Genomic DNA, 16,992 nt, shown 5'->3' on the forward strand with positions numbered 1-16,992 from the left:
AAAAATAAAACTCCATAAACTGTTGTCTTTGGAAACATCGCTGTTTAAAACTACAAATTTTTATTCTGAATCTTGCACTGAAAAGATAAGTAATTAATTAAATTTTAATCAATACGATAAAATAAATAAAATCAAGGAAAAATGTTAGAAATGTCGTTAAAATAACATTAAAGTTTAATTACTTAGTTATTTTTAGTACGCGACTCGGGCTAAGAATTCTTGTTGATATTTTGAAGGAATTTGGGTCAATTTTGTGAAAATATTTCAAAATAGTTTATGCGGACATTAAAATTGTTTATGCTTAGTTCTTGTATAGGTAGTCCACTTAACTTAAATTACTATACAATATACACGCAAACCAGTAATTTAATTCACTCAGGTATTTCATATAAAGTAGGTAAGTTTTTTTATTCATATTAAATAACTTTTTAGCATATTTAATTCAGTTCCTAGTCTAAAAATGTAGTAACTTATTAAATAAATAAGTACCTATCAAAAAAACCTTTTCGGGTCTTTTAAAGTATATTAACTCGTAAATACAATACCAAAGTAACCAGTGCGTGTGCGAATTCGTAAGAGAGCTTGTAGAGGCCTTATACGCCCCGCACTGGCCCCACGCACGGCCCGCGAAAGCCCCACTAACGCCCCACAGCAATTAATTTATTTTCCTTTGAAATACCTGGCTTGTTCTGCATTAAAAAAATATATTCATTCTAAAGTTTCCCATTTCTTTGTCCACAGTGGCAGCAGTATGCATCCTGCTAGAAGTCGGGGCATTGCCAAGTCGCCGGAGCGGGTATACCTGCAACGATCCTGCCCTCTCTTTCAAACACACGGGGGATACTTTCTCCATCTCGCTCGTGGCTGCCATCACAGTGATCGTACCGTTTTTGATTGTGAGTATGAATTTATGATTGTAAATAAGTATCTATCTATCTCTATGACTTAATTTTGTATTAATTAAAAATCTGACCAATAAAAGCAATAAGGTCCTTTCGCTAGCTCCAACTGGAGGGCGTCGAAGCGGTAGGACTTATTCCTACGCGCAGACCACCTACCTACTTTTTGTCGGCCGATAGTTGGGTCGAGATGTTAATCAGTCAGTAATCAGTATGGACATGTATGAAGGTGCGCAAATAACATTGGCCGATTCTGCATACAAATTGAATTCGATAACAACTCGTCGCTTGCCTCTCTAACTGATGTATCTGACATTTTTTTCGAAACTGAGTATATACACCATCATAATCAATTTTACAAGACGAATCGATGTGTCTAATCGCCTGAAAATTTTGCAAAATGTCAGTTACGTCAGTTAGAGAGGCAAGCGACGAACTATCGGCCGACTAAAAGTCGGTATAGTCAGCGGGGAGTCTTAATAAAGATATTCAAGTCCTTTTTAACCGACTTTAAGAAGGAGGAATCATAACAGTTCGTCTGTATATTTTTTGAACATTTATTTCTTTTATCAAGTGAAGCTATGTGCCCCGCCCACTGCCACTTGATTTTAGCGATTCTGCGGGCTATGTCAGTCACTCTGGTTCTCCTACGGATCTCCTCATTTCTGATTCGATCACGCAGGGAAACTCCGAGCATAGCACGCTCCATCGCTCTTTGGGTGACCTTGAGCCTTCTTATGAGGCCCATAGTAAGCGACCACGTCTCAGAGCCATACACCATCACTGGCAACACACACTGGTCAAACACTTTTGACTTGAGACACTGCGGTATTTCGGACGTGAGAATTTCGCGAAGCTTCCCGAACGCTGCCCAGCCGAGTTGGATTCGACGACATAGCCCGCAGAATCGCTAAAATCAAGTGGCAGTGGGCGGGGCACATAGCTCGAAGAGCTGATGGCCGCTGGGGCAGGAAAGTTCTTGAGTGGCGACCACGAGCTGGAAGACGTAGCGTGGGCAGGCCTCCCACTAGGTGGACCGACGATCTGGTGAAGGTCGCGGGAAGTACCTGGATGCAAGCGGCGCAGGACCGGTCTTTGTGGAAATCCTTGGGGGAGGCCTTTGTCCAGCAGTGGACGTCTTTCGGCTGAAACGAACGAACGAACGAACGATCAAGTGAAACACTCATTAAAGTTTTCTTCTCCATAGATGTGGGCCGTAGAAGCAATACACCACCGCGAAGAAGAATACAGCATGAAGCAGAACAAGTTGCTGACCACGGCCAAGACAGCCGGCTTCATATACCGCGACTACATCTACGGAGCCGTGGTCAACCTGACTGTTCTGGAGGTGGTCAAGTGCGTCATCGGGTCTCCGAGGCCGACCTTCTTTGATCTGTGCGAGCCTGACACTCCTTGCAATGGGTAAGCTAAACTTTATATTCTGTAGGTAGTCCTATCATTCTACCTGTTTATTTACCATTATTGACCGTACTATAGTCTGATCTGCGAGCACGTAGAATTTTGTCCAATGACCCCAAGCTACCCATCCTTGTCGCTCGCGCGTAATTATGTTGCTGTCGCGCTCGCACACTCACTGCGGGCGCCCGTCGCACCGATAAGGATGGGTAGCTTGGGGTCATTGGACAAAATTCTACGTGCTCACAGACCGGGCTTTAAAGAGGTGTTTAAGTACGTCATCGGCTCTCTAAAGCCAGTCTTCCTTGTGAGTCTGTCGTCTACGTGGACAAGTTGACTAAAGTCTGGTAGACTGGTACGGGACTATTCCCGCCTCTCGTTCCCACCGCTGCAACTCCTGTGTAGCCAGGATCTACAGCTTGACCGCCAATAAAAACCCAACCACTGAAGGTCAAGTTTGTCCCGGGGGAAAGTTAACTGTCATTGGACCCGCAACGAAATTAATCAAGAACATAGAAGTTCGAAGTCAAGGTTCGACTTCCCTCCATGGTAGACTGTTAGTCTAGGTCGTTATCAGGTCTCCGAGACCAATATTCTTCGATCTGTGCGAGCCTAGCCTTCATATTTAGTAGTCCTTTCTTTCAACCGAAAGAAAGACGAAGGATGAAGATCTCCAAAGGGTTTCCATGAAAGTGTTCTACGCTGTCCGCATCCAGGTGCCATTGACATTCATCAGGTAATCGGTCCTCCGAGTGGGACACTACGTCTTTTAGTGTTTGTCTACACTTGTCAGAACGCTGCTACATAATTATTTATTATTATTTTAGTAAATGAATTCGAATTAATGTCCGAGTAATTTATTTTATGTTTTATCACTTTAATAACTCATTTTCCTTAATAAACTGTTTACTAAGATACTTAACCAATTATGTCATTAACTTAAATAATTAACTTCCGGTCTGCGACTTCATCTATGATGATTTCAGATGTTGTTAATTAATGTGTGCACATAATAGTCATGTAATCAGACAATTATTGATTTGTTAACAAGATCATTGACGTTATATCTGGACTGTCATTATAAAGATCGTTTAACTTTGTAAGGAAACTCGTAGAATTGTGTAGAAATATCGATTATGATTTCAAAAGATTTTCAGCGTCTTACATTAGTGTTATTTGCAAATCTTCAGGAATTCTTTTGTTGTATGTATTGAATACGATATTATTCTTTCAGTGTGTTTTAAATAATGTGCCAGTGCGCATGATGTTCTGAACAATATGAAAACATTCTTTGTGTGATTGTTTCTTGTTAGTGTCAGTCTTCAAGTGATTGCTATAATTTTAAAAGCGATTGGAATTGACGTTAGTTCTGTCGTAGATCATGTACTTTAGAAATCATGTTTTGCACGGTAGAACAATGCTGTGTGACCGGATTGATGTATATTGTTAACTTGTTATTGAAATCATTTATTACATCAGCCCAGTCAAGTTAGACATACAGGATTAAAATACTCGTAATTGACATAGTGCTGCTTTTTCTCCGGATAATGTGAAAATATTCATGGTCTTTCGAATTTTTATTTACTTAGGCTGAGTTGCACCACCTAACTTTAACGGTAACTAACGATAACCGGTGCTTTTTGTATGAAGTTTGATGTATTTTTGACGTTTGTCAAAGTTAACCGGTTGACTCGTCCTTTGCAATACGGAAGCATTGAAAACCTACTCTGCTACCTAACACAAAGGCTCTACTCATAAAAAAATTCAAACTGCTATTGATCTGGACCTAATGAAATTTAACCATTCACATACATTTAAATTCAGGTCTACATTTAAGTATTCTTTCAAAAAACGAACCAAAATCTAAAAAAAACAGGTCTATTCCACTTTGATCACCTGGCTTTGATCATCCAGGTGATCAAAGTGGACTCCAAGCGACAATTTGGTGTCCATGATAAGATGACCTGGGTGATCAAAGTGGACTCCAGTTTAATTAATATTTTAGTTTCCTTTGATCACCTATAAATAAATTACACCTCTAAATAGGACATGCACCAAATTGTCACTTTGATCACTTGGGTGATCAAAGCCAGGTGATCAAAGTGGAATAGACCAAAAAATATTGTATATGGGGCCTTTATTCGCTGTAAGTTCTGCTTCATGTTTGATAACTGATAAAATATAACCAAGTTTGTCATCCCCAGGTCTGAATACGTGAGCAGCTACACCTGCACCTCCACCAAGTACTCCCGGTACCTGGTCATCGACTCCACCAGGAGCTTTCCCTCTGCGCACTCCTCGCTGGCCGTCTACTGCGGCCTGTTCTTAGCAGTGAGTATAAAGTAGATATTATCGTCAGTCCATTCGCTGGATGTAGCTAGGTAAGATAAGGAAAACCTGCCTAGGCGCAGACTACAGATTTTTTATCGGCCGATAGTTGGGTCGGGCTGTTAATCAGCATTGACATGTATGAAAGTGCGCACATTGGTATTGGTATTGATTCTTCATACTAATTAAAATCGGTCCCAACTTTCGGCCGACTAAAAGTGTGTATTCTTAAGAAGAAAGAAAGAAAAATGTCCCTATGAAACGCTTTAAATAGCACTCTTGGTGTTTAGCGCATAGAACGAGGAACTTTTTCAAATAATAGAGGCGAATATTAATTACTGCTGGACAAATGTTTAATCCTCAGGTGATAATTGAGACTACGAAACTTTGCTTGCAGAGCAACAAACTCGCGGTTCTAGTGTTTACCTAATATCACTATACTCGAAGAAGCCGCATGGCAGATTGTGGGATAAATTTCCATCGAAGACAATATGATTCTCAGACCCTGATCTTATAGAAGATTGTCCAAACTCCCTCAGTCGATATCCAAACCTTAACCAAACTTCTCTTTACAGTGGTATCTCCAAAGAAGAGCGTTCAGCTGGCACAACCGTTCAGTCCTGGTGGTGCCTCTCCTCCAAATCGCTTGTCTGGTCTACGCAGCTGTCTGCTCTCTCAGCAGGCTCACCGACCACCGGCACCATTGGTGGGACGTGCTAGTCGGTGGCTCAATGGGGATGCTCACTGTTCTGTATACGGTAAGGTTCAATGACATTGACTGGTAGATCGATTCAGTAAATCGATTTGATATTACAGAAGTGACACTAGGTCTCTAAACAAAGCAGCATTCGTCACAGATTTCTCATCGTGAACGTGACCGCTTCAATTTAGAGTGCGTCTTTTATTTTCTAAGACAACTGCGTAAAGCGCTCGCTATTTGGTTATCATAGAGTGACAACTCTATGTAACTCGGTGGTCTGCACCTAGGCTAACATTTGTACCTAGATTCTGATGATGTATTGTATTTGTGAACTGTAATAATTGTTCTGTAATACGGGACTATTCCCACCTCTTGTTCCCACCGCTGCAACTCCTGTGTAGCCAGGAACAACAGCTTGACCGCCAATAAAAACCCAACCAGTGAAGGTCAAGTCTATCCCGGGGGAAAGTTAAACTGTCATTGGACCCGCAATAAAAGTGCAATTATTGTGCTATAGTAACTTATCAGTAATTTCTGGCTTTACTAAACAGCTTAATCTTTCCAGGTGCTAGTCCTCTGCAAGAACTTCTCCCAGCCAGCCGTGGTGAGCACCAGCGATATCTCCAGCAGCGACGGCAACAACCACCACTCAGTCCGACGGCTGCTGTCCAGCGAACCACACGTGGTCGTGCCCTAGCCCCAAGCCGTGTAAGCTGACGCTTACAAAATACCGACCGAATTGAGAACCTCCTTTTGTGAAGTCGGTTAAAGACGCTGCCACCGGCAATTGTGACTTCTGTGTGTGATGTAGGCTGTATGCTATGTATTTTCAATTCATCTTGGAGACTTTTTGGAGGCGTGCTCGTGCAGTTGCGCATGTTATAGTCTGTGCCAATAGACTGTCATTTTTTTTAATTAAATAAAATTGGCTGAAATGGAGAATATTACGAGTAAAATCACTTTTAAAACCTAGTTGCAAAAGCTAAATTACTTTTTATTGATCAATATCTTCAATAGTACTTTAATTAACAAGAAGAGATTTCCTTAATCACCAGACAGTAATCGGTGTTACTTTTAATTTTAACACCAGCCCATAAGTTGTCGCAAACTGGTGGTAGGGCAAGCTATATTTGGGACTTGTTTAAGCATCCTAAAAAGGACCTAAGTACTGAATAAACTATTTGAATTTGTCGTTTGACATCATTTCACTGTTGTAACATCGTCAGTTTATATTGGCACGGACTATAGATCTCTTTTATTGAACAAAAATGCTACTTTAGAAATTTGACTTTTTAAAATTAACTTAGGTACGTTTTGCCATAGTAAGAAAATAGTGCAAGTTGTGTGTTTACTTTAATTAGTAATAGACTATTTGCATTTAAATTATCAGTAAAATTCTAGCTAGTGCTCTATTTCTCTACATCTGACAAAATGCTGTAGTATTTGATCTATTGCAATTATTGTATTATCGTAATAACCCCATGGTATGATAGAGACGGCGCTCTACTATTGTTTTTTCTAGCATAACTCCGTTTCAGTCTTTTTCAAAATGGCGCCCAAAGTTTGGCTATGCAGCCGTATTCTGTAGTTTGCCAGGATTTATAAATAAAAATCGATAGCAAATAAGAATTTTAACATAATAATGTCTTACTCATGTTATATTTTTTTTCCTATTTGCTATGCGATTTTCAATATTTATTTATTTCATTATTATAATACAAATACTGATCATAGGATATTTAAATGTAGACCTCATTGTGAAACCGTGATAGTAAATAGTTAAGATTTTACGTAATGACAAAAATTTATTTAAAATAGTTGAAGTAATTTTCATAGCAAGAAAAACCAGTGATGATCTTTTTTGTGTAGATATCTTTAGTTATTTTATATTATTTTAGTAACAGATCAATATAGTACAGTCGATAACATAATATTATTAAGTTATCACAAAATTACGATTTCCATTATTTAATTTAGATCCAAAATTAAGAATCCATCAAGTAATTCGTAATTTTGTGGTAACTTGAATGTAGCAAACATTATTTATTTTCTTTATTTGTACGATTTTGTAGAACGTGATCGATCAGTTCCAATCATTTTGTTTTAATGTTTAAATTAAGACAAATCATGATTATAATTCCATTTAAAAAATCACGATATATTTTTTCGTTATCATTTGTATTAAAAAATACAAGCTATTAGGAAAAAAAAACATTAAATATTTTCTATCGATCACAAAATATTTGAATGTTCTTTCTTACTTGTATTAAATGTTGTGTGTTCATACTCTTTTCTCCGTATTACAGAGGCAATGCACTACTTACTCGATCTTAATTTATTCTATTTAAATAAGCGTCGAATCCAAATCAATTTTATAAAAACCTAAAAAGACAAAATACAGCTTGTAGAACTGATTATCATATTCGTGTGTAATAATGGTTCTGGTGCTTTTTTAGAAACTTCGTTTTTATGGAAATGGTTTGGAATAGACAATAAATGGTGATTAAAAATTGTGTAATTCAAAAAGATGCTAGAAGTCAAACTTCTCAATATTATAAAAAATTTTGACTGAAGCTAAAATTCATTGAGGAATTTCGACTGGCGACTATACACTACTGAAAAAAACAATTTTTACATCGAAATCGTTGATAAATTAAAATCTTTGACAAAATTATTAGCGATTTCGATGTATTTTTCGTAGTGCAAGTTATTAATCATGAATCATACGATTTCTAACACCCTATAGTTAGGTCAGCACTGACAGTATTCGCTGTATGGTACCTGTCTAGTCGTAAGATAAAATATAGTTTTATTTAAAACTTAGCAATAGATTATCCACCCACCTTATACCTAACATCTATCTTTCAAATCTGCTTTTGATTGTAAATATTTAAGTTTAAACTTTCTTAAAAAAAGTCGTAATTCGACTTACGTCTTTTTTGCAATAACCATTTTTATGTTAAAAAATACGATTGAAAAATCTGTTTTTATAATTTTACGGTCAGAAAAAATGGAACTGCAAAAAAATTATGAGTATTTTTTTGTATTTTTTTTTACACGTGACCACAATGACATTCCTTCGCATTTAGTTTACGTAGTTTTAGTGTTATGGCATTGTTGTAAATATAGTTTAAGTAGCTGACGCGTGTTTGAATATCAGTTCGTGTATGTGTCGTCAATAAAGAAAAGTGAATTTTTAATTTACTTGTTTTATTCATCTATTAATACAACATAAGTACGAAATAAGTACCTACACAGTGAATAAAAAATTCTAGCGTTAAGAGTCGCTTCTCAAACAAAATTTTAAATAACTGGAAAAAACTCAGATGATCCGAGCAGTCACCTGGCAAGCGAAAGGTCGTAGGTTCAATTCCCACCTTAGGCAATTTGATATTTTCAAGTTATTTAAAACGTAATACGTGTAAGTACAGTCGATAGCATTTCAGACTAGTTTTTGTTGCAAAATCGCTTATTAGAACTTAGCTAAGAGTAAATGTACAGAAAATTACTAAAAAACTCCTAGTTACAAATAAAACTCATTTTATTACATGATTGATTACTTGATTAGTTAACAACGTGCCCTCTATGTCAGCCAAATGCAACTTCAGCCGAAATATACAACAATAACTCTTCTAACCATACCATAAAGTTTATTATTCATTACTATAAACACCACCTTACTTGAGATCCGAATACTGATACCCTTACAAGCAATAAAATAGCCCGCATTGTCTATGCTATGGGTTTCTAATAGATCATAATTCAATAAACCACACTTACATGGTTTGTTGTAGCCACCACGTTGAGACGTTATTTAACAGTTACTGCAGAATTTAAAATTAATCACAATGACGTACCTAGGTAATTCTAAAACAATAGAATTAAAAATTAAAAAGTACATCATGCGATAAGTGTAAAAACCCTCTCCTATCGTTTGTTCCTGCTCTCCTATAAGTAACCTTAAAACTATAGTAAATAAGTATACTACGTATTAGGAAAGCGTGCGTGCTCTAATATAATCGGTTTGGTCCCAAATTAACCAGCTCGCACTAAGCGTTTCGATGACTCTTTTATAATGCGAACAGCTAGGGACTGGAATTCGCTGCCTGGCTGTCTTTCCCGAAGACTATAATCCTGGCATTTTCAAGGCGAGAGTGAATAAGCACTTACAGGGCAGACAGACTAGATTGCATCTCGCTTAACACCAGGTGCAATTTTGGTGTAATACCTGCCTTGTTATGCATAAAAAAACTCTTCTGTCGTCCCATTCCGTAGCAAAATCGTGATCTATTTTACCATAACAGCCGTAACTGTAACACAGAGCCCTAATTCTGCTAATATCACTATAAATATTTTGTAAACAAAAGGTGTAAAGTGGAAAATAAATAGGGAAATGCATGTTGATAGAGCGAATTTACATCGACCGACGCAAGCGCACCGAGAGAAAGGCTCAAATTTCATTTGATTGCACTGATTTCTGTGCTAATCATACTAAAAGTGCTTTTCTTTTAGAATCTGTTATTTTTTAATGAAATTACCTATATTTTATAACATCAAGTATCAAATAAATCAGTTTAACAAATAAATAGAGAGTAGGTAGTTGAAACACTAGTCTACTGAAAACCTTTTTATTATCTATCAAAACGCGACTCTCATTACGATAGGTGATCAAATAAAAGGTTTGATTCTAAATACTTACCTTGTGCTCAAATGCAACAACTTTCCTACACGACATAAGTACCAGCTTACTTACGTATTTTTTGAAGTAAAGAACTTTCTTTCATTGAAAAAAGTTGCTACACTCGATTTTCAGGACTTGATTGAAGTGATTTAAGGATTTATTGGTAATGGTAGCCAATACAGATTAAAGTGATGTCAACTTTTTGTCGGCCGTTTGGTGTAGTGGTTCGAAACGGACTACTATTCCGGAGATAGCGGGTTCGATTCCCGCACAGTACAAACATTTGTGTGCATGAACATATTTGTTTGTATTGGACTGGGTGTTTTCTATCTATACTAATATTATAAAGCTAAAGAGATTTTTTTGTTTGTTTGTTTACTTGAACGCGCTAATCTCAGGAACTATCAGTCCGATTTGAAAAATTCTTTCAGTGTTAGATAGCCTATTTATTGAGGAAGGCTATAGGCTATATACCATCACGCTACGAGTTATAGGTGCAGAGCAAAAATGAAAAATGTTGCGAAAACGGGTATACACGCGAACGAAGTCGCGGGCACAGCTAGTGTATAATAAGTATGTATTTCCAAAAAAAAAGTATTTAAGTATGTTTATATCCGTTGTCTAGTACCCATAGTATAAGCTTTGCTTAGATTGGGACTAGAAGCGCAGTGTACAATGTCCAAGGATTTATTATTATCTACCCAATAGTGGACACAATACAGAATAGATGAAACCACTTTGTTTTGTTCCATATATAGAAAAGACGTAGTGTTTCCGCCGATATTATGACTGCGGTAAAATTTTATGTTGCGGTGCGAGAAGCTGATATAAATATAACACTAGATAATCTTCTTTTTCTAGTCGTTGAACGCCCCCGTAGTTTTAGAGTTGGACTTTCTAGCTCGCAGAGGTCTTCATGATCTATACTTAAGTATGCGTTCCAAGTTTGGTCATGATATTGCAGGGTTAATTCAATCCGATTGTCTCGGAGGGCTGTTAGGTATGGACTTTCTAGCTCGCAAAGGCCTTTATGATCAAGACTTAAAAGTATGTGTTCGGAATTTGGTAAGATATTGCAGGGTTAAATTCAATTTGGCTGTCGGAGGGCATTTTATGCCCTATATTAGATAGAGCCATACTAGACTTGGCACCAAAGTAAAATACATCGCTCACAGCTGCTCAACAGACCACCTTTAGTACCTAGGTAATAATGTTCGTTCGTTCGTTTCAGCCAAATGACGTCCACTGCTGGACAAAGGCCTCCTCCAAGGCAGTGGGCGGGGCACATACCTCGTAGAGACGATGGCCGTTGGGGCAGAAAAGTTCTCGAGTGGCGACCACGGGCTGGAAGACGTAACGTGGGCAGGCCTCTTACCTGGTAAAGGTTGCGGGAAGAGCCTGGATGCGGGCTAGGTAATAGTAGTAGGCATTTTGCATGAAAGCGAAACGCACCGGGTTGCAAAAAAATACAGCTTCAGGCTACCATTCATTTCAATTTATTTATTTAATTTGAATATATTTAGAAAATTGAATAATAGTGTACCTACGTTTTTAGTTACTTATAAGCGAGTTTACTTTAAGATTATAAAAGAATTTAAGGCTCTTTTAAATTCAACGACAGACATTCTAAAATTAGCCAGTCTTTTGTACCTGAATCACAGCTAAAGTAAAAATAATGGCAATCCCGTACCACGTTGTGTAGGCGATATTATCGGCTCGCGTGCCTTGGCGCGGCCTTTTGCGACTTTTTGCCGAAAGAAATGCAGCTATTTATTTAAAAGAACCCTGTATTGTGAATTTACGACCTTTATTTTTAAATCTATTTGCTGTTTGCCCTTACCTAAAAGGCAAGTTGTTGTTTAACAAAGTGGAAAAGGTATAATTTATGTTTTGCAATTGTATTTTGTTGCTATACATAACGCTACATTTTTCGATTGCTTAGATAATATATTCGTCATCTGTAATTTATTGAGGACTTTAGAAAAAGTTGTATTTATTTTTGTAAGTAGATTGATTGTCAGAATTAGGTACCAAAGCCCGCAGAATTGCTAAAATCAGGTGGCAGTGGGCGGGGCACAGCTCGTAGAGATGATGGCCGTTGGGGCAGAAAAGTTCTCAAGTGGCGACCACGGGCCGGGGGACGTATCGTGGGCAGTCCTAGGTGGACCGACGATCTGGTGAGGGTCACGGGAAGAACCTGGATGCGGGCAGCGCAGGACCGGTCGTTATGGAAATCCTTGGGAAAGGCCTTTGTCCAGCAGTGGACGTCATTTGGCTGAAACGAACGATAGCCAAACGAATCCTTAATGAATTCTTTCTCTAGAGCCTTTCTAGTAATACAGTCGGCGTAATAAACACGTTTCTGATGGCAATTTGTGGTCCAATCAAGGCGAGAAATTACTGGTTGCATAGCATTCCGTTTTTTGACGGAAAAGAAAACTTTACTTAATGACTTTATAATGCTTTGCTATTTCTTGGAAAGTGTTTATAGGTCTTAACGACGCAGATTCTATGTTTTCTACGAATGTGCATAAGTTTTATTATTGCAGATACCTACTTTATCTATTTACTAATGTATTTTATACATAAAGCTATTGTTTGTTTGATTGCTTATTTAGTTGAAAGTGCTAATCTCATGAATTGCAGAAAAAATAATTTTGTGTTGGATAGTCCATATCGTGGAAAGCTACTACAAGCTTTAATATCACACCATGATCAATAGACGAAGTACATTATTATTCTGTGACAATAGGAGTGGAGCTTATAAAAACTTATTTATTTTTGAAAACAGGCTTTTAAAAAGCATTTTTCCATCAATGAAAAACCATTTTCACGAGTAGGTATGAAGTCACAGGTATAGTTAATGTAAAGGAAAACTGGAAAGGCCAAAAGATTTCTTAATTATAAATAACCTGAAACGTTTTAAACTTGCTTTATTTATCAAGGAAGTGAGTAATTATAAAACCAAGAATTCCGTAAACACTATCCGACCAAACGGCATATCTCGGACTAATTCCACACGAATAACACTATTGCTTAATATAACTAAATATTACTTAAACTTAACTCAACATTCAATTAGTTACGCTCAAGCTTTGGTAAGGCGACGACCACACTACGGTGATTTTTTTTATCACATACCAAACCAGCCCCCCTAGACAAAACGCACTTTTTGATCGAATCGAAAATCGAATCCGTCAAAACTCCATACAAAAAAGGGGCTTTTCGACCACTTATCGACTGGTTTGCGATTATAATTGATTTTTTATAATTTATTAAACAAATTTCTTTTCTGCTCAACCCAAAGGTAAACTGGTCGAGAATGCCTTAGTGCATTAAGTTCGCCTTATGTACAAATTTATTTTGGCATTAAAGTTTAAATAAATAAATAAATAAATATAATTTGCACTTTGTCTAGACCCACAGGGCTTTACTCGCGTGAAATATCCCTCGTTCCTCCCTAAAATTAAGTAAGTAAATGTATCTTTCTTAGCAGATACTTATACTTATATTATTACATACACAAAACGCCAACAGAATCCATTGATTTATGACAATAATCGATCCAAATAGAGTTTGAACTGTCTCAACCGTATCGATGATTGAATTGACCGACAATCGATAGGTTTAGTATACCTACACTGCACATCCTAAAGTCATCACAAATTACTACATTACCTACATTATAAACTTCAGAATCGATGTTATTCGGCTGTATTTGTTTGAAAAACTACCAATTGCTGACAATCGTGACTATTTTTTTTATCCACAACGAGGAAGCTCTTGGCCTGTATCTCACCTGATGGTAAGTGACGATCAGGCCGAAGGTGGAAGCGAGCTTCACCCGGAATCCTCAACCACAGAGGAACTGGTAAGATCCTCTAACTGCCGGAACTCAATAATGCTGTTAACATTGTTGTTATGGCGACAGACTTAGGTAAGATGGTGGTAGCTAGTCAGGCGGACTTAGAACAAGCCCTACCACCAACCAAACCGAACAGAAAAATCTGTCCCCACTGGGAATCGAACCCTGGACCTCTGCGTCTGAAGCAGGGTGACTGAGTTTCTTGCGCTGCTTATTCTCCTCAGCACTAGCCCATTTATTGTCCCGAAGCAGTGGTAGAGTTAATACTGGGACATGTAAAAGTACTTTTAAAAGCCTACTTGCAAAAATAAAATGAATTTTAATGTATCAGTCAGCAAGACCGAAAGTGTGGCCACGGGCTAAGTCGTAAACTTCACTGAGCACAGCCCAGCTGAACCAACATAGTTATGCTAATATGTTATGTTTATGTTGTAATCTATATGTTGTTATAAGCTTTTTAGGTTGTGCAACGTTAATAATATGGTAATGACTGCACTGCAGTAAGTGTTGAAATTTGTCAGTTCTGGTACAGTTGTAGAGAAAAGCGAGATTAAAATTTCAATTTTCAGGAGGATTGTCATTCATTTCCTGTGAATAATACCTACAAAATATCATGTCATTCCTGAAAAATAAAATAAATAAGTACATAAATATGTACATTGATCCATTAACCTAGCTAAAAACTAAGGTAGAGCATAATAATGTGAGCTTTTTTTCAGCACTTGCCGAGTGAACTTTGTGTAACATGTAATTATCTATTATTGTAAGCAATAAGGTACTAAGACGTGATATTGTACACTAACAACTTATTTTTGTTAGAAAGTAATAAAATCGTCTGACCAGCTTGGGGATGGAAGGCCGAATCGTCCATTTGCCTCTGGTAAATTAGAGGGTCGTGCGTGAGTCATGCTCCTGCAGTGTAGACCAAATGACCTGATGACGTAGATTCCTGCTGTGAAGACTATTTATCGTCGTTTAAGTTCTATCACCACGTAAGTAATTTTTAGCATATTTTCAGGAAATTGGACGAAACGACGCGTCTTTCGATTCTCTAGCATGGCATCAACATACCAAAACAGCCGAAAAATGACTTACGTGGTGATAGAACTTAAGCGACGTTATGTGACATAATGAGGATGATTAAGAGAGTAAACAAAATTAAACTTAGTGGACTAACTTCAACATAATTGAAATAATATCTAACTAGCAAGCCTTTCGCGCGCCTCTGTACAATTTCAATAATCCGTAATGGACGGAAGAGCTCCCATACTTCACCGAAAGTGGTCGCTGCACACCCATCATCGAGCGACCAATCGACCGGACACAGAGATGGTGCATTGTGAAACATATGGCGAGCTACTGGGTGGCTTGACGTCAATCCGACCGTTTAGACATGCTTTTCGCATAATAAGTTATTTAGTCTAACTTTAACCCATGATCCGGAAATTTCAAGCTAAATTGCGTATCTTTATTTGCTAGAATTGCATTATTATGTATTTGTTTTCCTGCAGGCAGCTTATTGGTAACAATAAAGCTTATGTTGCCAAGGCATTGATAAACATGATGCTTCTTATTTCGTCATAGAAAACAATTTTCTTTTGTACGCATTATTGATTATCAGTTATTGTGATTGTTCTCTTTTGGAGGGTCGCTTGCCCCATAGGTTCGCGTTCCGAAAAAACAACGCTGCAGTTACGAGTTTGAATCCTGGAATAAATTCATATTTTTTAACTATTTTTGTTGTATGTAGAGTTGAAATCTGGACTAAAGAGAGAATTCAATTTGTATCATTCTATATCTAGTGCAAATAAATATTTGTTCTTTCTTTCTTTCAAAGGTCACGATTCATCTACGGCAAAAAGTGCTTTAAGGATACCTATCCCACAAATATATTTTTAGAAATGCGGCAATTCAGAGAGATATGAGAGATTAATACTACCTAATTAATTACTTATTAATAAGTTGCACCATAATTCCAACAACTGCATAGTTTGGACGTAGGTAGGTAAGCGATAAAAACTATAGAATAGAAAGAGAGACGAAACATTCTTTACAATACGCTCTGTAGAGCTGCACATAAACAAACAAACAGACGTTTTACTGCTAATCTCAGCTTTTGTTTGAATGTCCGGTTTTTTACTTGCGGCTCCTGCTGCAGATAAACTATGAAAATAGTCGTGACTTTGATTTAAATACGAGACGCGGTAAAATATACAAAATATTGTTTTCTTTTAGTTCTTTGTAGTAAGCCGACTTGTTAATTAGTATAGAAAAAGGTTTGTTATTATTTTTCTTTTACTTACTGTCTTGGTTAATAACCGACATCATAAACCTTATGTTAGGCCCGGTTCATCATCATCATCATCATCATCATTTCAGCCAGCCATTCAGGACGTCCACTACTGAACATAGTCCTTCCACAATGATTTTCACAATGGCCGGTTGGTAGAGGTATCCATTGCAGCGCCTTCCTTTATGATGTCGTCGGTCCACCTTGTGGGTGGACGTCCTACGCTGTGATTTCCGGTACCTGGCCTCCACTCCAGGACCTTGCTGCCCAATCGGCCGTCAGTTCTGCGTACTATTTGCCGCCCTGCCCATTGCCACTTCAGCTAGCTAATCCGTCGGGCTAGGTCGACCTCGTAAAGACAACAATGCTCTCCATAGCACGCTAGGCCCGGTTTCTACATTGAAAATTAGTTACAGTTTGTACGTGCTCATCATAGAAAATGTAGTAGACTCAAGGATGAATTTAATATGAAAACTTGATTTAGATAAATGACATGAATGATAATGACCGGCAACGACATAAATCGGCTCAATCTGACCGATCCATGGCATTAGATATGGCCTATTTTTCCCAGCCATTGTGAACTTTACCTGAAATCCAACCTACATCCGCAACATGGAGCCATTCTAATGCGATGATCAAACAAACGTACGGAAGCGCGAACATCCCATTCCTGTTCTTATTTTAGTTTTAATCTCACATAAACGTTATTGTAGATATTAAAACTCGCACAGTTAAAACTAGCTTTTATTGTACTTAGGTACATGACCTATGAGTATGAGTATGCTTATTTTCTAACTCTGGAAATTGCTA

At 37.7% G+C, this 16,992-nt stretch overlaps 1 protein-coding gene across 3 annotated transcripts in view; it reads left to right on the top strand.

Moving 5' to 3' along the window:
* LOC135079822 (phospholipid phosphatase 2-like) overlaps positions 1-7,730 on the top strand; it is a 130,921-nt gene extending 123,191 nt beyond the window's left edge. For all 3 annotated transcript variants that reach the window (XM_063974435.1, XM_063974437.1, XM_063974436.1), the window contains exons 3-7: positions 742-896; positions 2,107-2,321; positions 4,520-4,646; positions 5,219-5,401; positions 5,909-7,730. In XM_063974435.1, coding sequence (XP_063830505.1) covers positions 742-896; positions 2,107-2,321; positions 4,520-4,646; positions 5,219-5,401; positions 5,909-6,040 — 812 coding nt within the window. In that variant the 3' untranslated portion in view covers positions 6,041-7,730. The remainder of the gene's footprint in view (positions 1-741; positions 897-2,106; positions 2,322-4,519; positions 4,647-5,218; positions 5,402-5,908) is intronic.
* Positions 7,731-16,992: the final 9,262 nt, after the last annotated feature.

This window comes from Ostrinia nubilalis, chromosome 17, assembly GCF_963855985.1.
Source record: "Ostrinia nubilalis chromosome 17, ilOstNubi1.1, whole genome shotgun sequence".
Classification (NCBI taxonomy): domain Eukaryota; kingdom Metazoa; phylum Arthropoda; class Insecta; order Lepidoptera; family Crambidae; genus Ostrinia; species Ostrinia nubilalis.